Source organism: Sturnira hondurensis, unplaced genomic scaffold (assembly GCF_014824575.4).
Source record: "Sturnira hondurensis isolate 20B ecotype Veracruz unplaced genomic scaffold, ASM1482457v3 Scaffold0011378, whole genome shotgun sequence".
Classification (NCBI taxonomy): domain Eukaryota; kingdom Metazoa; phylum Chordata; class Mammalia; order Chiroptera; family Phyllostomidae; genus Sturnira; species Sturnira hondurensis.
The window spans coordinates 497,655-516,864 of NW_028084009.1; the positions used below are offsets into that span (position 1 = coordinate 497,655).

General features: G+C 48.5%; 1 protein-coding gene and 1 non-coding gene across 2 annotated transcripts; both read left to right on the forward strand.

Moving 5' to 3' along the window:
* The first annotated feature begins 217 nt into the window (after window positions 1–217).
* On the forward strand, window positions 218–18,100 carry DDX27 (DEAD-box helicase 27). The gene is made up of 21 exons (XM_037059867.1): window positions 218–376; window positions 2,065–2,211; window positions 3,808–3,867; window positions 4,117–4,279; window positions 4,876–4,916; window positions 5,042–5,128; window positions 5,778–5,883; window positions 6,389–6,562; window positions 7,423–7,573; window positions 9,629–9,728; window positions 9,883–10,024; window positions 11,110–11,263; window positions 12,117–12,198; window positions 12,310–12,487; window positions 14,111–14,217; window positions 14,409–14,511; window positions 16,082–16,176; window positions 16,268–16,391; window positions 16,924–17,011; window positions 17,600–17,674; window positions 17,956–18,100. Exons 1-21 carry the CDS (start codon window positions 284–286, stop codon window positions 17,972–17,974), a joined length of 2,289 nt encoding a protein of 762 aa, XP_036915762.1. The 5' UTR covers window positions 218–283; the 3' UTR covers window positions 17,975–18,100.
* Window positions 18,101–19,049: 949 nt separating this feature from the next.
* On the forward strand, window positions 19,050–19,181 carry LOC118996632 (small nucleolar RNA SNORA2/SNORA34 family). Its single transcript, XR_005068530.1, has one exon. It is a non-coding gene; the product is annotated as a small nucleolar RNA SNORA2/SNORA34 family (small nucleolar RNA).
* The last annotated feature ends 29 nt before the right edge of the window (window positions 19,182–19,210 follow it).

Consider the following 19,210-nt stretch of genomic DNA (forward strand, 5'->3'; position numbering starts at 1 on the left):
ATTATCCACGCAACCCTTTGAACTCTCTCGCCCCTCGCACACGCCAAGGTTTCCACTGCTTTATCAGCACCAAAACAATGAAATCTAAGACAGAGCCCCGCCCCTTTGTCACAAGAAACCACGCCCCATATTGCCGCAGGCGCTCATAAGAATCCGGGAGCAGTGGCTTGGCCGGGACTTCTTCGAAACGGAAGTGATGTCAGCAAAGACGACGGGACGGTCGCGGAAAAGTAGGGGCGGCCTGCGCGCCGTGCGCGTTTCCGGAAGTAACCGCTGCGGCAACATGCTGGAGGAGCTGGGTTTGATCGGCACCATAGGCGACGACGATGAGGTGCCCGTGGAGTCCGAGTCTGACTCGGGAGACGAGGCGGAGGAGGTAGGAGCGAGTTGGGGGGTCCGGGCTCAGTGGCTTGCAGTCAAGTGTCCTCGACTAGCTTTCCTTCCCTGTGATTCCTCTGCCCCTGCCCCCCAATCCTCAGCATCCCCCAGCCGGCCAGGCCGTCCTGTATCCGCAGAAGGGTGTCACGGGGACCCCAAGATCTCCCACAGTTTGCTCGCCACGACTCTTCCTCACCTCCGCACTGTGCCCGTGCCATGCCTTGTCGCCTTGTGAACTCAGTACTCATTCGCTGAATGGTATTTAACCCGAGCCTTGTAATGGAGATCCAGAGGTGAAGCGGGGCCTGGTTCCTGATCGGGGAGCTGGGGTTACCCGTTCGTTCGTTCCGCCAGTACTTATTCGATATTTCCATTTGTTACACACAGTATTGAGCATTCGGGACATGGCAATGAACAAGATGGACAAGGACATCGCTGTCCTGAAGCTTGGGCTGCAGTGGGGGTGGGGTTGCAGACATCAGGTAGCTTGGCGATTGAAAAGGGATGAGTGTCATGAAAAAAATCCTTGCTCTTCAAAGATCCGGCAGGAGCGTATTCCCCTCTGCGACCTGAGGTGTACTGACACCGCCATTTGGGTATCCCATGGCTTCCCCAAATTTAACTGCTCCAAAGCTGGACACTAGTCTCTCTCCCTTACCCTCCCAACCTGCTCCATCTTAAGCCAGAAACCTTGGAGCCATTTTCGAGAACTTCTTCCTCCTCTCTCCCCTCCAGTGTTCTGAAAGCTAGTTTAGGAATCGCTCTTAGCCTTCTCTCTCTTTCTCTCTCTCCATCCACACTGCTTCCTCCTAGTCCAGGCCACTGACATCTTGTGCCTGGGTACCTAGAATACGTGGGTACCCAGGGTGTACTAACATTCCTGGTCTCCAGCTCTTTATCTTGACCCCCCTCTAGTGTATTCTCCACTTTAGGCACCATAATTCATTCTCGAATGGAAAATTGTTATAAAGAGGGAATAAAGCAAATATGGCAGGTGGTAGTGCAAAACTTCAAGTAGGAAGTGCTGTGCAACCATCAGTAGGTAAATGAGGTACCTGAGACATGGTGATCATCACTAGAAAGGAAATTGAGGGTCAGAATCCTTGTGAGGTTGTTTAAGTCCAGAATAAAAGTCAGTGTAGCACTTTCTGCTTGTCCAGGTTTTTTCTTCTCAGTTTATCCTGAAGCCACGGATCGATCAGCTGGTCTTCTTTCCTTTGGGTTTTTAAAGTTATCCTTCTGTTAATGATTCTAACCTAACTGAAGGGTGGTCAGAGAACAGATTCTATATAATATTGACTTCTTGGAAACTTACTGAAGATTTGCTGAAATGTCTACTACAGGATTCGTTTTGGCAACTATTCCATGTGTGCTCAGAAGGAATGTTCATTCTCTAACGGTAGGTGCAGTGCTCTCTGTGTTCATTGAAATGGAGCTTGATAATTGTGCTGTTCACATTTTCTAAGAGGTACTCGTTTTTTTTTGTCTGCCTGATTGATCATCACTGAGAGAGGCGTGTTAAAATCTCCTGTAACAGTTATAGACCGGTTGGTTTCTTCTTGTCATCTGTCAATTTTTGCCTTGTGGAGTCCTCTTTTCTCTCGTTGGGTTCCCTCATTTTCTTCTTCCTTTTCTCGCATTCTCTCATCTCAGTCCCAGAGTCACCCCTCTTCTCCCTCTTCTCAGGGCCCCATCGTGCTGGGCAGAAAGCAGAAAGCCTTGCAGAAGAACCGCAGTGCCGATTTCAACCCCGACTTCATTTTCACTGAGAAGGAGGGGATGTATGATGGCAGCTGGGCCATGGCCGACGTCATGAGCCAGCTCAAGAAGAAGGTGAGGCTGACAGCGAGAGGCAATTCTGGACCTTGGGCTATTATATTAGGGTTGGACAGTGTGTTAAGTCTAACCCTGAGCTCACCGCCTTTTGCCATCCGCTTATATTCAGCAGATATTGGAATGCATTTGGAAATATGTGGTATCGTTTTGATGGGGTAGGGAGAAATCATAAGTTATCCACAGTCCTGATTATAACCAAATAAGTGCAAAATGTTGCAGAACAGATTTATTGCAGATTTTAGTTACAAACACATTCATTGATCTACAGACGATATTTTAAAATACCAATAACATTTTATTGCCTTCATTAAAACGTCCATGACAGCTTTTCCAGGAGGAGAGGATGGCGCCCTCAGACTAACGTTAGTGTATGTAATGAGAGGCCCTTCTTGATTTTACAGACTTAGAAATGAGGGGGAAAAAAGTCTTAGTGGAAACCTGATAATACTAGTTCAGTGGTTTAGAAATACCAAACATTACATATAAAATTGGTGTAAAAATGTACATTGCTATGTAAAAATGGTCTCTTTTTTGAGGTGTTCACTGCTTGTTTTGAATATTAGAAAGAAGCCTTTGTACCAAAGAACAATCTAGCAGGCACCCTTGGTAGAGGTGTTTTTTGATAGCTAGACTTTGCCCCACAGATGCTGTCATTTCTGTCACTTGCCAGATAATCTCATGTGACCTTACTGTTTAGAGTCCCTGGTTCCCACAGAGGGTAGTCAAAGCTCCACAGATGTCATTGTCATATGCTTATTTGCCAAGATCCCCATGCTCCTCTTTGGGTCTGATTAACAAGCGAGAGGATGCATCAAAGTTGTTTTCTTTCTTTCTTTTTTTTTTAAATAAATTTTATTTACTTATCTTTAGGGGGGAAGGGAAGGAGGGAAGGAGAGAAATATCAATGTATGGTTGCCTCTCGTGAGTCCCCTGCTGGGAACTGGCCCGCAACCCAGGCATGTGCCCTGACTGGGAATTGAACCGCGATCGTCTGGTTCACAGGCTTGCGCTCAATCCACTGAGTTATACCAGCCAGGTCTATTTACTTTTTTTTTAGAGAAAGGGGAAGGAAGGGAGAAAGAGGGAGAGAAACATCAGTGTGTGGTTGCCCCTTGTGCGCCCCCCTACTGGGGACCTGGCCCATGACCCAGGCATGTGCCCTGACTGGGAATTGACCCTGTGACCTTTTGGTTTGCAGGCCAGTGCTCAATCCACTGATCCACACTAACCAGGGTGGATTTTAACATTTTAATTAATAGGCTCAATTATGTCTGATTGGTAAGGGGACGTTTTTCTAAGTAGCATTCAGATATAATGTGACATCTCTTGGTAATTGTATTATTCTGAATAGTAAACTAAACACCTTCTAAAATGTGGATGTTCTTATTGGTTCCAGGTAATTTAAAGTTCTTTCACAAACAGACCACTTAATTAATGTTTCTTATGGCTGTGAATAATCTATGGATTGATTGATCTTCTGAAGGACAGACAACCTTTTCTTCTGTTAACGTCTGAGATCCAACCCTCAGAGAAATCTTGTTCTGTCTCTTTCCCATATGTATGTTCTTTTCATTTCTGTATTTTCATCTGCAGAGGGCAGCCACTACATTAGATGAGAAGATTGAGAAAGTTCGAAAGAAAAGGAAAACAGAGGTGAGATGGCAAAGCAGTTACTTCTCTTCCTAGCAGCGTAGTCCACAGCTGTGCTCTCAACAACGCCCCCCGCCGCCCCCCCCTTTCTCTCCAAACCTGAGCCGAAGTCCAGCTGGTGTAGGCAGGTTCCCCCATGTGTCCATTCTTACTGCTCACCAAGAACCCACTGAGCACAGTGTTGCTCTTCGTGGGTTCTGGATTTCCTGAAGCTTGTAGTCACCTTGCGTTATTACACTTTTTTTTTTCCAGGATAAAGAAGCCAAGTCTGGGAAGCCAGAAAAGGAGCAAGAAGCAAAGGAGGGCTGTGATCCAGAGGAGCAGGGAAACCTTGAGGGGAAAGATGAGGAAGGCCCAGAAGATGAATCGGAGACTGACTATTCGTCAGCTGAGGAGAACATCCTCACCAAAGCAGGTGGGCGGCACCATGGTGCTGTTAGGAACAGAACAGGACACTGGGAAGCGTCTGCTGCTGCTTTGTAGGGCTGCCTGTGCTCTTTTGCACAGTTCAATGTAACGTCTCCATGCTCAACTCCTTTTATCTTCTCTTTTTTCCTGGGGATCTCGTTAGGGTTGTCCTTTGTAGGCAGAGTTTACGCTTTTCCTCATCTCCAGCCTCACACGGCTGCCAGTGCATCTGTGACTCAAACTTACTTGGGTGCTAGGTCCCCCACCTCCCACCTCAGGTGGGTCCACCCTGCAGTGGGGGCTCCGTAAGCATCTACTGCAGAAGCGCAGAAACGAGGGCCAAGGCGTTGTAACTCGGCAGAGTGGTTGAGCCCCTGCTCTCTGGGACTCTGCACCCTTGCTGCTGGTCTGACTCGAGGTCAGACGCTGACCCGCACTGCTGCGCGGTGACCTCGTCTTCGAAACAAGGCTCCTGACAGTCGCGCCCTCTCGCTGTTGAGCGGGCCCAGTGAACTAGCCGCATAAAGCACTCGGCAGTGTCTGGCAGGCTGTAGATGCTCAGTGAGGCGAAGCCCTCGTTATGGGCTCTGTTTCTCTCCACAGACACACTCAAAGTAAAGGAGCGGAAGAAGAAGAAAGGGCAGGTGAGCGTGGGCTTGGAAAACGGTGTGCTGCTGGGTTTTGCGACCTCAGAGGATTTTAAGGTCAGTTTGTTTCCTTGGGCCCTTGTTGCCGAGTTCTCATTCCGTCTTTTGGCTTTGCGGTGTAGGAACCCGGAGGATTCTTTGAAGATGCCTCTCAGTACGACGAAAACCTCTCATTCCAGGACATGAACCTTTCCCGCCCTCTTCTGAAGGTAGTGGCCCCTTTGACAACCGCGGATTGTTGCAGTCGCCCTGTACGTGGGCTCTTTGCCTCCCTAAACTCCGCTGTCCACCCAGCTGCCAGAGAACCCTCTTCAACAGGAAGTCCCACGGTGGCCTGCCAGGCCCAGCCCTTTCTGGGTGCCTCCGATGATGTCTCAGCACTCATTCTGCTCTGGCCATACTGGCACCTCGCTGGCCCCCGAACATGTCTGGTGTCTTCTTCCTCGGGGCCTTTGCCCTTGCTGTTCCCCCTGCCTGGAAGACTCTTTTGGAAGTCTGCTTGCATTGCTCCCTGCTTCTCTCTCGGTTCTGCTCAGTAACCGCTGCCCAGTGAGACCTTCCCGACAACCCCACTGTAAACTGTACTCCCTCCCCCCTCCACCTGCCCCTCCTGCCTTCTCCGCAGCCGTCATCTTCATAGGACATGTGTTCTTTTTCCACCCGATTTGAAGATTCCTCTTCTTTTGTGTACTACTGTATTCTCAGTGCCTAGAACAGTCGCTCACACACAGGAGGCACGATAACTGGTTGCAGTTTGAATGACCGGGAGGGACTAAGATACCACTTGTTTGGAAGCCTGCCTCGTGCGTTTCATGCTGAGACTCCTCCGTTCCCGCTGTCTAACTCTTTCTTCTTCAGGCCATTACAGCCATGAACTTCAAGCAGCCCACCCCAATCCAGAAGGCGTGTATACCTGTGGGACTGTTGGGGAAAGACATCTGTGCCTGTGCAGCCACTGGGACAGGTAAAAAAGACAGGGACTTGGGTGCGGGGAGGCAGGAGGACATTCAGCCTGGAACCGGCTCTGAATGGACTCACCAAAAGGCCACCTTGCTAAATACACAAATATAGTTTTTAACGTAAAACACTGTGTATTCTGTTCAGTAGCTCCCTTAAAAAAAGAACTATATATTTTTCTCTATTTCTTTAAATACTCTTGGCTTTTTAAAAAATGGTTGCAGAGTATTTTATTAGACCACTGTTTTTTACTATATAATTAACTGCACTAATATACAGTGTTGCATTCAGCATCTCTTTATAAAAGTCTTCACTCCTGGGACGAGGGCCTGTCATGGAATAGGCAGGCGAGCCTGGTCAAGGAGATACCCTGATAAAATTAAATGAAGAGAACCCTCAGTAGATGCCCTGCAACGAGTGACCCATAATGCATTTCTGTGTTCAGGTGAAAACCTAAAACCTCGAAGGGAATGAAGCTCTTCTCCTTGCTTCCTCCCTGCCCCTGTCTCCAGGTAAAACTGCTGCTTTTGCGCTGCCCGTCCTGGAGCGTCTGATCTACAAACCCCGCCAGGCTCCAGTAACCCGCGTGCTGGTGCTGGTTCCCACCCGGGAGCTGGGCATCCAGGTGCACTCGGTCGTCAAGCAGCTGGCCCAGTTCTGCAACATCACCACCTGCCTGGCTGTGGGTGAGTGTTGGGCTGAGGGCTGCCAGCCCCTGAGATGCCAGGATGTGGTGGAGAATGCATTTGCCCCGTCATCCGAAGTTGACAGGTGCCAGGGAAGCCTTTACGTGATTAAATCCACTTAAGAACCGGACAGTATGTTTTTATCGTAGATAGTGGAGAGGGGGAGGGGCAAGGGCTTGATGGAGACCTAACCAGTCTTACAGAATGAAACTTTGAAATTATGAAAAAAATTTTCCGCCCTGGCTGGTGTGGCTCAGTGGATTGAGCACAGGCGTGTGAACCAGAGGATCGCAGTTCGATTCCCAGTCAGGGCACATGCCTGGGTTGCAGGCCAGTTCCCTCCAGGCCAGTTCCCAGCAGGGGATGCACGAAAGGCAACCATACATTGGTGTTTCTCTCCCTCTCTCCTTCCCCTCTAAAGATAAATAAATAAATAAAATCTTTTAAAAAAAGAAAAAAATTGTCTTGGTACTAAACAAATTTAGGACATAATTTCTGCTTTGCATGAATTCTGTTTGGGGCAGAATTTTTCTGATAATGTTGTCTAACCTTCATTTCACCCACCTGCCATGGGACGTCGAAGGTGATGTCGAAAGACATCACTTTTTTAGCTTCTCTCAATCCTTAGATGTGTGAATCTGAAGTGACTTTTGTCATCATCTTTGATTTTTGCATATAACACAATTGTAATGAAGTGATCTGTCTCTCCAAGCAGATTATAGAATCCACACACACGGGGCCTTTGTCCCTTGTATTCTCTGCTGTTTCCTCTGCATCTGGCAGACGTGGCAGGTGGCAGGACCCCGTCAGTAGCATTGAATGGCTGAACTGGCTGCCTGGCGGGGCTCTTTTCTTCGCAGGCGGCCTGGATGTGAAGTCTCAGGAAGCAGCTCTTCGGGCAGTGCCTGACATCCTCATCGCCACCCCGGGCCGGCTCATCGATCACCTCCACAACTGCCCCTCCTTCCACCTGAGCAGCATCGAGGTGCTCATCCTGGATGAGGCCGACAGGTACTCCTCGGGTCCCAAGGGCCCCAGCCCCAGGTGGGCGCCTGCCTCCCTGTATTACTCCACGTGGCTCTCACCAGTTCAGCTGCTCACGTCGGGGCCTTTGTCCATGCTCGGCCCAGACCATCCTGCACTCTCTCCTTCGTAATTTCATGGTTAGAAGGGAAGGTAGATCACATCCTGTCACTTCCTAACCGAGATTTGGAAACATCATTTAGATTCTCAAAGCAAACGTTGTCTGGTTTCTCAGTAGGGGATAAGAATAGTGCCAACCTCGTGGTGTTGAGGGTCAAGCAGGAAGTTGGGTGAAGTGCCAGTGCTCAGAGAGGGTTCCACAAACAGCCTCTGTCACCGGACGAGGGGCTCGCTCCCTCCCTCCCCTCCTGCTCTCTCCTGTGTCCCATCTGCTCACCTCTTTCCTTTATGCCTGAACAGAGTAAAGTCGTAATGACCTAGACTAGTGGGGGGGGCAGGGGAAGGAAGCCACAGAAACCCCAAGGCTGTTCAGGTTTGCTCTCAAATTGCAGTGTCTCCATTAACCAAGCTCTGATCTGTGTTCCCCTCCCTCTCTCATCCCATCTGGTAAATGGCAGTCCGTTCCTTCCGGTTGTTGCAGCCAAAATTCCTAAGCATCATGTTGCTTCCTCGTTCCCATACCCACTGGACACCGTCTATAAGTCCTGTCAGCACTCACCCACTGTGGGGTTTCTGCATTTGCCTGTCCCTCAGCTTGGAATGGCTCCCTTCACCTCCTCGGGTTTCTGCTCCAGGTGTCACTTCTCTGAGGGGCCTTTCCTGGTGCCTCTCCGTTGCAAGCCCTGCCCTCCCCTACGCCCCGTCTCATCCTCCCCTTCCTACCTCACGTTCTTCGAGGTGCTGGGCCTCGCTGGCCTCCCTCACCGATACCTGAGTGCTGGTGTGGCCGTTGTGTCCCACGCCTCCCCTAGAGTGTCACAGTCATCAGGGGCCAGCTTTGTGTGGCTTGCTGCTGCCTCGCAGTGCCCAGGGCCGCATCTGGAATCTAGCAGATGCCCAGTGAGTGTTGAATGATTGACTTGCTGACAGAGCCAATGAACCATTCATTCTTGAAGCCTAAAGGAAGTAAAGGGAACATGATCTGATTTAGGTCTTAAAGGGAAAGGGAATTGTAGTTTTCAAACATGTCAGAATCATTTTAAAAAATAGTGTACAAAAAATTAAATAAAACAAACCCAAATCATGTCAGCATCCCAAAAGGCCAGGAAAGGTTATGGGAGTTTCAGATTGAAGTGGCTAAGGAGACAGAGCAACTAAATGTAGTTAACACCTGATTCTCAATGGAGCCTGACCCAGAGGGAGCAACACTGGAAAGGACTGTGTCAGTTGAAAGTCAAAGTCATCTCACAGACTACTATTATTTACAAAGAGAAAAAAAGTTTTTGTTACCAGTGGTGACAGCTGACTGATCCCCCCTTAACCAAGTGCTGGCATCACGTCAGTGGTACTGGGACCCACTGAAGACCTGTGTCTCCTGATGCAGGAGGAGTGGGGTACACATCTGCACCCCTGCATGTTCTTCCTGCGGAGGGCACTTTTCGAAACTAGGGACTAAAAAGACATGCCAACCCAATGCAACACAGGGACTTTGGTTCCTAGACTAAAAAATTAAAAAGACAACTGATATCCCAAAATGATATTTGGGAACAGTTAAGAAAATTCGAATATGTACATGTTATCCAAACACTTCAAACTCTTGGGTGGGATAATGGCATTGTGATTCTGTAGAAGGTCATTGTTCTTTGGGAATGTGTGCTAAAATATTTTGGCATGAGGTGGCATGATATATATATAACTATTTGCAAATAATTCAGCCAAAAGAAAAAAAAAGATTAAACAAATGTGGCCAAATGATAATTCTTAGTGACTCTTGTTAATGCTAATAAAATAAGTAAACGAATGAGCCTGAAACATAACCAACGACACCACCAAAACCTTGCCTGTCCGATGTTCTCTGCCCCTGGCTGAGACAGGAGCCGGCTCAGCCCACTTCTCTGGCTCCTTCCCTTCCCTGCTCACCAGGATGCTGGACGAGTACTTTGAGGAGCAGATGAAGGAGATCATCCGAATGTGTTCCCACCACCGTCAGACTATGCTCTTCTCGGCCACGATGACCGATGAGGTGGGCCCCGGGGAATCTCCTCAGTGGGGTGAATGGAGAAGGCAGTACCAGAGGACCCAGCCTGGGCCGGGGAGATACCTGGGGCGGGGATGGGCTTGCCTCCCTCTCTGCCCCCTGGCGGGCTGGTGAGTATCCCTGCCTGTGTGCTTGGCAGGTCAAAGATCTGGCTTCCGTCTCCTTGAAGAACCCCGTCCGGATATTTGTGAACAGCAACACGGATGTGGCCCCCTTCCTGCGGCAGGAATTCGTCCGGATCCGGCCCAATCGGGAAGGGGACCGGGAAGCCATCGTGGCAGGTGAAAGCCCTGGGTGGGACCAGGCGGGGTGGGGTGCCGGTGTCACGAGTGCCACGCTGGAGGACTTGGGTCTTGCCCTGGAGCCTCCTCCATCCCGCTTCCACTGACCCAGTGCGTGGTGCTGCTGTTCTTCGGCCCGTCACTCTCCGTGTGAGCCTTTCCTGCCTTTCTGCTGTCTCCTCACCTCCTTCCCTCCAGCCAGGCCTGCTGAACTGCCAGCCACTTCTGCCCGCTGCCCCTCCGGCCTTAGTGCAGGCCACTGCTCTCTGTTGTCTGGACTGTTGCAGCAGCCTCTTACGTGGCTGTCCTCCTTCCACCCCTGTCCCTTGGTCGTCCACTCTCCATGCTGTAGGTCATTTAAAACGACGTCCTGGCTGGTGAGGCTCAGTGGATTGAGTGCCAGCCTACAAACCAAAGGGTCGCTGGTTTGGTTCCTAGTCAGGACACACACCTGAGTTGTGGGCTGGGTCCTCAGTTGGGGGTGTACTAGAGGCAACCACACACTGATGTTTCTCTCCCTCTCTTTTACCCTCTCTCTAAAAACAAGTAAAATCTTAAAAAATAACCCAATTGTTTACAAATGAGCACTTGGCTCCTGTTACTTCCTTGTGTAAAGCCCTCTGGTGTCTTCCATTGCTCTTCGACTAAAATCCGCGCTCCCTAGAGGGTCCCGTAAGCCCCTCTGTGTCGGGCCCCTTCTTGCCTGGTGCATTTGCTCCTGGAGCCGTAGCCCACTTGCCCGTCATCACTGTCTCAGACGCACAGGCTTGTCCTCCGGGGCCTTTTGGTCTGCTCCCTCCTCTGCCTAGAGTCTTCCCCCAAATCTTCGCCTGGGTGAGCCTGCTTTGTCATTTAGCTCAAAAGAGGCCAGCGCTGAAGCTACCTCCCCATCTTTCCTTCACCCTCTCACCTGCATTCATCACCCTTGGGCGTTGGGGACCCGCTTCTCTATCTGCACCCTGGAATGTGAGCTTCATGAGGGCAGGGACCTCGCCTGTCTCCCTGGTGCCAGGCACAACGGCACTTGGCAGGGAAGGGGGGAGTCTGTTTCAGAGGAGACTGGCTCACTGTCCTCTCCCGGCCAGCTCTGTTGACAAGGACCTTCACCGACCACGTGATGCTCTTCACCCAGACCAAGAAGCAGGCCCACCGCATGCACATCCTCCTGGGGCTCATGGGACTGCAGGTGGGCGAGCTCCACGGCAACCTGTCACAGGCACAGCGGCTGGAGGCCCTCCGGTAAAGTTTGGGGTGGGGGCTGGCTGCCGTCCACCCTTCTGGGGGCAGGTCACAGAGAGTGCTGGTCATTCGAAAGAGGGAAAATAGCCCCAAAAGTCATGTTACGGCAATAGCAGGGACACAGGTAGCGCAGTTCCCCTGGAAGGTCACGTCTTCGATACATTCAAACTCCCCGACTTTGTGGTCTCACAGAAGATCATAGTCAAGCCTCAGGGCTTACGCATGGGAGCTGCTCAATGGGGCCACGGCAGGAGATTCTGATTGGGGACAATTCAGCCTATGTTGTTCTTTACGGCCGCTCCGGAGCAGTGGACAAACCTGGGCCTGATAGGAGGAGAGCTGGAATCAAAGCTGGCTGCTGTTTGGGGGCCATTTTCCTTGCCAGGCCCTGTTCAGCGTGCTTGCACTTGTGATTCCTTGTTTAGTTCTCACAAAACGCGTCTGCCCGGCAGGCGAGAAGGAACTCTGCAGAGCTCTTCCACTATCCCTGTTTATCACGGCAGCTGAGAATTGTTTTTTAAAGAAAAGCTGCTTTGAATGCTGAGATGTCTGCACATGCTACGTCCTGTAGTCTAGCCCCACCTTTCCCGAACTTTCCCATGTATAGGAGTCACTGCATAAGGGGTATTCGCACAACGATGCCTGCTGCACTTTACGGACCAACGGGGAGGGTAGATGGCGATGGATCTGTCCCTGCTATGGGACATTTAGGATCTGTCCCAGCTATGTCAGTCTGCACTCTGCTGCTTGACTCCAAATGCATTTGTGTTCTTTCTGCTGGCTCAGGCCCCTGCAGAGAGCATTGTTGGGGTTTGGGAGTCTGAATGAACATCTTTTTTGTGGCAATTTCTAGGCGCTTTAAGGATGAACAGATCGATATCCTTGTGGCCACAGATGTGGCAGCCCGTGGGCTTGACATCGCGGGGGTCAAAACGGTGAGCAGGCTCCATCTCCGTTGAACTTTTGGTGGGAGTCTTTTTGCCTCCTCTAGTCCCTGTTCTTCCCTAACTCCCAGGTATGACCGCTGATCTACTTTGACCTTCCAGGTAATCAACTTCACAATGCCCAATACCATCAAGCATTATGTCCACCGGGTGGGGCGAACAGCGCGTGCCGGCAGAGCTGGGCGCTCGGTCTCTCTGGTGGGAGAAGAGGAGCGGAAGATGCTGAAGGAGATTGTGAAGGCCGCCAAGGCCCCGGTGAAGGCCCGGATACTTCCCCAAGGTGAGCAGGCTCCACTGTAGCCATTCAGGGCGTAGGCAGGGCGTGGTCCTAGGTCAGACCCTGGGGCAGGGTAGGGCCAGGAGATAATGGGTCAGAGGGTAGCTGTCAGGAGCCAGCTCTGAATCCCTGCTCTGCTGCTTCCTGGCCTAGCAACCCTGGGCAGGTCTCCCCTCGCTCAGTTTTAGTCTCTGTGTGTGTAAAAGAGACTCGTGATAGATTTGGGCCCCAAGTGCTTCATTTGTAGGTATTTTCCAACCTTTGGGAAAAGAAGCTCTTCTTGGGGCAAAATCCCCACTGATTTCCTCTGTCCTGCAGTCCTTGGGGGGAGAGGGAAGGGAGAGATCAGCACTCATTCTTTTTGGATATATTGTGTACCTTCTGTTCTTCTCATCCATAGGAGCCATATAATACTCATCCTTTTTTTTAAAGTTACAAAAACAGTGCATGTTCGGTGTTGGAAATTAGTAAATAAAATAGGAAACATGTAATTGTATATCAAGGAACTCACCACTGTAGTATTTAGATATAGATCCTTTTTTAAAAAGTATTTTATTTATTGGTTTTTAGAGAGAGGGGAAGGGAGAGAGAAAGAGAGGGAGGGAAACATCAATGTGTGGTTGCCTCTCGCTCACCCCCACAGGGGGCCTGGCCTGCAGCTCAGGCATATGCCCTGACTGGGAATTGAACCAGTGACCCTTTGGTTAGCAGGCCAGCCCTCAGTCCACTGAGCCACACGAGCCAGAGCCATACATATCCTTTCTGACGTTTTTTCCATTCGTCTGTGTCTGTCTTTCTTTCATTTAATTCATTCAACCAGCAAACAATTATTGAGTACTGCTGTGTGCCTGGTGTTATTTTTTCTATTTTAGGTATTGGAGATACAGCAGTAAAAAACCCAGCTGATCCTCTGGTGGGAGAAAGACATAATAAATAAGCTAATAGAAGTGGTGATTGAGAACTGCAGGGGTCGGGGGTGCCTACTTTAGAAAGCTGTTCAGGAAAGGCCTCCGAACAGATGGCATTTGAAATGAGTCCTGGTTGACAGGAATGAGGTGGCCACGAGCAGTCTGGGGACAGAGTGTGTGAAGCAGAGGACACCAGGGCAAAGGCTCTGAGTCAGGAACAGATTTCACATGACAGTAAAAGGGAAGGAAGGCCAGAGGGCCTAGGGCATGGTGAGCAAGAGGGAGACGGAAGGTCAGAGAGGTCTGCAGGGTCCATGCTTAGGAGTTTGGAATTTATTTTAAGAGCAACATGAAAACTTTGGCTGGGCCTGAGAGCTTGTTAAGCAGAGAAGTCATACATCAAATAAACAAACCAGCTTTCTAAGTCACTAAATACACATTTACATTATTTTCATCAGCTACATAGTCTTCACCCTTGTTTTAAAATCTTTTTTGTGCCCTGGCTGGTGTAGCTCAGTGGATTGAGCGCGGGCCTGAGAACCACATGATCGAGGTTCGATTCCCAGTCAGGGCACATGCCTGGGTTGCAAGCCAGTTCCCAGCAGGGGACTCACGAGAGGCAACCATACATTGATATTTCTCTCCCTCTCTCCTTCCCTTCCCCTCTAAAGATAAATAAATATTTAAAAAAATATATTTTTTGTTCTCTTCCCTTAAGACGTCATCCTGAAATTTCGAGACAAGATTGAGAAAATGGAGAAAGATGTGTACTCAGTTCTACGGCTAGAGGCTGAAGAACGAGAGATGCAACAGTCGGAAGCCCAGGTGAGGCTGTGCGGAGGGCCCTGGTGCCCCTCGCTGCTCGGTGAGCGCACTGCATCAGCCCCTCTGAAATCCTGTGTCTGCAAACAGATCATCAGCCCCAAGTGTTTGTAGACAGTGGCTGCCTGCAGCTGCCCCACTCTGTGTAGTCAGATAGAGGTTCCATGGCAGGCATCCTCTTGCTGTCCCCACAGATCAACACAGCAAAGCGGCTCCTGGAGAAGGGGAAGGAGGCACAGAACCACGAGCCTGAGAGGAGCTGGTTCCAGACCAAAGAAGAGAGGAAGAAGGAAAAAAGTAGGTCAGGGAGGTTCCTCAGAAAGCTAAACGTAGAATTCATAGGACCCAGCAATTCCACTCCTAGGTCTATACCCCAAAGAATTAAAAATGGAGACTTAAATGGATACTCATACACCAGTGTTTGTTGAAGCGGTATTCACAATAGTCAAAGGGTGAAAGCAGCCCATGTCCCTCAACAGATGAATGGACACACAGAATGTGTGTACACGCCATGGAATAGTCTTCAGCCGTAATGAGGTTCTGGTGCATGCTGCAAGTAGGAACATGAACATGTGCTGAGTGAACTAATCCAGACACAGAAAGACGAATATTTATGATGATTCTACTTATATTAGGTACCTAGACAGGCAAAGTCATAGACACAGAAAGTAGAATAAAGATGGCCAGGGGTCAGGGGAGGGAGTTAATGGTTACAGAGCTTCTGTTTGGGATAATGAAAAAGTGTTAGGAACAGAAGATGGTGGTGGTTGTACCATGCTGTGGATGAAATTAATGGTGCTGAATTGTACACTTGAGAATGGGTAAATTGGCAATTTTTGTTATGTATTTTAGAGCTTGGAGATCATTTTCTACAGGCACATATATAGCCACCTTCTTTTTCTTTCTTTTCTTTTCTTTCCCTTCTTTCCTTTCTCTTTCTTCCCATTCTTTATTTCTTCCTCTTTTCCTCCCTCCCTCCTTTCCTTCCTTCCTTCCTTTTAAAAAAAATACCTGTCTGGTCTTCTATCAAATAGGTTGATTGTAATTTATTTCATTAGTCCCCTGTTGAGGGACATTGAGGTTGTTTCTAATCTTTTGCTATTATTAACAAGTCATGTAGTGAATAACTTTGTACAGATGCCCTTTCACAATAAAGTAATCATATCTGATTTGTAGGATAAATTCCTTTTAAAGTAGATCTGTAGGTCATATGTTATATTTATTTGTTATTTTGTTAGGGATTGTAAAATTACCCTCCAAAGAGGTTGTACCAGTAATTAAAGAAATAACTGCCTGGCCCTGGCTGGTGTAGCTCAGTGGATTGAGCACGGGCCTGCGAACGAAAGGATTGTGGGTGTTAAAAATAGAGTTATAACTATATTGTGGGAATGGATGCAGGGGAATAAGTGAACTAAATCCTCATCTTTCACAGAAGATGGTAGATAGATAATGAATGTCTCAAATGGATTAATCAAGAAATAGGGGAACAAGCATGTTATTTAGTAAGATGGAGCTAATCACCAAGAAAGGAACTAATTGCTGCTTCTCATTTTAAGCCCTTATGTACCATATTAATATATGTGCACTTCTGCCCTGACTGGTGTGGCTCAGTGGATTGAGGACCAAAAGGCTGCCGGTTGGATTCCCAGTCAGGACACATACGTGGGTTGCAGGCCAGGTCCCGGTTGGGGGCGTGTGAGAGACAGCTGATTAAATATCTCTCACACATCAATGTTTCCCTCTCTTCCTCCCTTTTCTCCTGTTTAAAAATAGATAAAATCTTTTCAGAAAATGTGTATTTCTTAATGTAAGTTTAAAGAAAGATACAAAACAGTACCTGAAATCTCATTCCCTTTTCTCATCCTAGTTGCTAAGGCTCTGCAGGAGTTTGACTTGGCCTTAAGAGGAAAGAAGAAAAGGAAGAAGTTTATAAAGGATACCAAGAAAAAGGGAGAGATGACGGTGAGTGGCTTCCCCTTCGGAACTGGGTCCTTGCCCAGTGGAGTCAAGGCTGCCTGGTCTGTCCCATACTCACACATCCTCTTCTCTCCAGGCAGAGGAAAGGTCCCAGTTTGAAATCCTCAAGGCGCAGATGTTTGCTGAGCGCCTGGCCAAGAGGAATCGCAGAGCCAAGCGAGCCCGTGCAATGCCTGAGGAGGAGCCCGCAAGAGGCCCTGGTAGGCATATGGGGAGCCCATGGGAGCTGGTAGGAAGGTTCTCTCGGAAATCTGTGCTTGTGGTCAGGGAGAAAACTAGAGGGATGATGGTAAGAACCTAGTTTTTGAGTAACGAGTATGTATTAGTGTGTACAGCTCTACCTTTATTGGCTCCAAGTGGTAAAGTGACCCTGTGGTTAGTGGGAATAGCTAGGATTTGAAACCCAGGCCTTTTGAACACTGGAGCCTAAGTCCCTACCATGCACTTGGAGGTGCATGTGGGTAAGGGTAGAGTGAAGTTGGTCTTGGCCCATTTCCCATGTAAGTGGTCCAGTTCACTTTGGACTCTGCAGTCATGCTTTAGAGCAGTTCCTTCATACTTGGTATAGCTTACTTCTTATCGCTTTTCTGCCAGAATCTGTTGTCTAGCCTTCGTGTCAATAAATCATGAGTCCAGAGCATCCACTGAACTTGTAACCATTACCTTGAGCTTAGGGGGATTTAGGAGCTTGGGCCAAAGAGGACATACCTAATCCGTTCTGTCTGTGCACAGGCAAGAAGCAAAAACAGGTGAAGAAATCTGTATTTGACGAAGAACTCACCAACACGAGCAAGAAGGCCCTGAAACAGTATCGAGCTGGGTAGGGTTTTAAGTCATTACGAAGCTCTTGGTATTGCGCTGAAAGCTATGAGTTCCTTCCCTCCGTTCCCACTCCCAGTTCATATACCTACAGCTTACAACTTCAAGGGCTTTTCTTTCTCTCTGCCTACCCACTCACGAGCCCATCTATAGATCCCAGGGTGAGAACAGGGGGAAATAGGTGTTGAGGCCCTTGTGCCCTGGAGGTGAAAGGACACATTTGGTTCAGAAATAGAGCTTTTTTTCCTCAGGACAGTGATAGAACCCCAAGGGATCCTGGTTTGCCTCTGGGGGCGTGTTGTCTCCTCTTCCTCCCAATCCCTGGGCTTGGGTGGGGGCGGGGAGACTGTGCTTCCCAAGTACTTTTATTACATATTGTACAGGAGAAGGGAGGGTCTCTTCCAGTCTGGTTTGACTTCCACAAACCCTCATTATCGGGTGGAAACACACAGACTGAGAAACTCAGGACCTGAAAAGGATGCCTCTGTTGATCCTGCTGCTTCGTGTTGGAGCTGGATGGGCTGAGGATGAGACCACCCAGTTTCCTAACAGCTTGCCATTTCAGCGTCTCGTCCTCTTTCACCCACAGCCCCTCCTTTGAAGAAAGGAAACAGTTCGGCTTGCCCCACCAGAGACGAGGAGGAAACTTTAAATCTAACTCCAGGTAACGCTTGCAGCTTTGGAGGATGAAAGGGTGACTCGGAGATTGGAAAAGAAACCTTTGTCCTGGGAAAGGAGCTCCTCCTTCCTCTTTTTGCCCTTGAGGGTTGGTCTTTTACTGTTGATTTTCTTAAAAATCAGATTTATTGGGGTAACATTGGGTAACGACACTGTTTCAGGTGTACCCTTCTGTAATCCTTCATTTATATATTGCCTGTGTGTTCACTACCCCGTCTAGTCTCCTCCCATCACCGTATATTTGCCCCCCTCTGATTTCCTTCATAGGTACAAAAGGAGGAAGTAGCCGTGGTGGCCTGAAGTTCGTGGGGTGGCCTTGTGGGAAGTCATCCTGGCTTGGTCTTTATTTGTAAAAAGATTCTTTAAACTTGAGTCTGTGTCATTTGTACATTAAAAAAGTTGATCAGCCAAAGCTCCCTCTTGCTGATTAGTTTTCACATAAAGAATATGGACGAAGTATTTTATGGGCAGGGATAAGAAACCAATCTGTTTTATTCCTCTCTTCCCTCAATAGCACAGTGTGCCCCCAGACAGCTAGCTTGGCCCTTGCCGCATGTATTTGGAATGTATCTTTGTGCCTGTAGAAAAGCTAGATGTGGAGGGAGGAATTCTCTCCTGTTGGATATCCTAAAAACGAAAAGGTGTCACTTAGCATGAACTGTGCACGAGACATTCTGTGTAGTGAATGAAATGAGCACTGCACTACACCCCTGTGAGGCAGGTACAATTACCCCTATTTTGCAGATAAAGAAGCAGGGTTGGACAGATGGATTAACTTTCTTGAAACCAGGGTCTACCTGAATCCATACCCTAAAAAAAAAACCCAAAAATTTTACCCCAAAGATGGCTTTCATACCTTTCTGACTCACAAGTCCCTTTAAGAATTAGATGGAAGCTAGGGGGCACCTCTTGAGAAGAGTTTATAATTTCAAGGAGTTCGCACCACCCCCCATGCCACTCCCAGCTAAAAAACATAGGTCCTATCTAGTAGCAAACACCCTCACTTTGAAGACTGCTCAAAGCTATTCATTTAGGCTGCACCAACAGTTGCCAACAGAGGGTTCTAATTCAGTACATAATGGCACACCTGCATGACGGAATGTGGTTGAGACTCACCGTCCATATGTGCTTGCAGAAAGATCCCCAAGTTAGGCTAAAAATGCCACATGCAGAACTGTTTTTAAGGGCTATACATTACATATGCATAAAAGATCTCTATAAGGACTCATAAACCTTTAACAAGGTTGCCCCTGGAGAAGCAAACTTCAAGTATATATATACATACCCTTACATACATGTTGAAAAAAATCTTTACCATGAGTAAAAATGACTCACAAGCTACATAAAAACCCCAAACCGCATTGGCCCTGAATCAAGGCCAGCAGTTTGCTGAAGCTGATGGCTTCAAGCAGGAGCCTAAAGCAACGTCTTTCTATGGTCTGTTGGCCATTTCAGAGCTTAGGAAATGGTCAATTCATTAAAAAAAATCTGGAAAAAAATAAACCCAAAACACAGGAACAAA

Coding starts and splice junctions, on each gene's coding strand:
- DDX27 (XM_037059867.1), top strand. CDS start 284: ATGCTGGAGGAGCTGGGTTTGATCGGCACCATAGGCGACGACGATGAG. Junction 3,868..4,116: donor GAAAGAAAAGGAAAACAGAG/GTGAGATGGCAA, acceptor TTTTTTTTCCAG/GATAAAGAAGCCAAGTCTGG. Junction 12,199..12,309: donor ACATCGCGGGGGTCAAAACG/GTGAGCAGGCTC, acceptor TTGACCTTCCAG/GTAATCAACTTCACAATGCC.